The following is an 849-nucleotide window of genomic DNA, read 5'->3' as shown; positions in this document are numbered from 1 at the left end:
TCGAACGTCCATACAAGGGCATTGCATGATCAATTCCGACGACCACGCCACGTGGAGCCACGTGCCAGCTATGCAATTTGACACGGACCTGGCGTACCATCGCTCTCACGACCTCGCCATGGACGACAACGTCAAGATCAATGGCGGATGCAACGACACTTATCCAGCTGCGGTGTATGCAGTTGAAGTGGCGGTGACCCCCACGACCTCGGGCGTCGCCATCCGTGCAGCGTACGATCGATCGCGAATCGACCAAGTGGCCGTCCGCAGGTTGGTTGCGACCATGGCCTCGTACTTGTTCTCTCGGATGCTGCGGGAAATATTATCAACCTTCCAATCCTCGAACGATTTGGCAGTACTGTTCATCATTACTAGTACCATAAGTATACAACAGGCTAACATTAGAATCAGTTGTGCCCTACTTTGAAGTGCCATTTTTAAAAGATCGGCATCAATGAAGTCCGCCGAGGATGGCTCCGTACGTGGTTTCATTGAAAGGCTTCTTTTGCTTGGTGAAATAGGCCAGAGGGAATATGATTACTAGTATTGTAATCAGTCACAAAACTGACTGATTGCGGATTTGCTGCATCTGATTAGGGTAGCTGTTAGTACGTAACTGTAGTACCTTACTGTAATTTTACCCTAATCAGAAGCTGTCACCTTCAATCAACTGTGTTGTGATCGAATAAAGTCGGACATCTCATCCGACTCAATTCTGATTGGCTTAAATTCGATCTAATTATCGTTTACTTTTTGCTGCATCATTTGGGGTCACAGTCTGTGAATTCCGACTTCATTGTGCTCCTACATCCACAATTTTGAGAAATACTGTAACGCCCAATAAATATG

General features: G+C 46.6%; 1 protein-coding gene across 1 annotated transcript; it reads left to right on the top strand.

Annotated features, from left to right (window-relative positions):
• Positions 1 to 25: 25 nt before the first annotated feature.
• H257_19356 (hypothetical protein) lies at positions 26 to 616 on the top strand (the record flags this gene model as incomplete). Its single annotated transcript, XM_009848502.1, has 2 exons — positions 26 to 270; positions 598 to 616. 2 exons carry the CDS (start codon positions 26 to 28, stop codon positions 614 to 616), a joined length of 264 nt encoding a protein of 87 aa, XP_009846804.1.
• Between the last annotated feature and the right edge of the window lie 233 nt (positions 617 to 849).

This window comes from Aphanomyces astaci, assembly GCF_000520075.1.
Source record: "Aphanomyces astaci strain APO3 unplaced genomic scaffold supercont1.514, whole genome shotgun sequence".
NCBI classification, from domain to species: domain Eukaryota; phylum Oomycota; class Saprolegniomycetes; order Saprolegniales; family Verrucalvaceae; genus Aphanomyces; species Aphanomyces astaci.
This window is presented reverse-complemented; position numbering and strand designations above follow the sequence as displayed.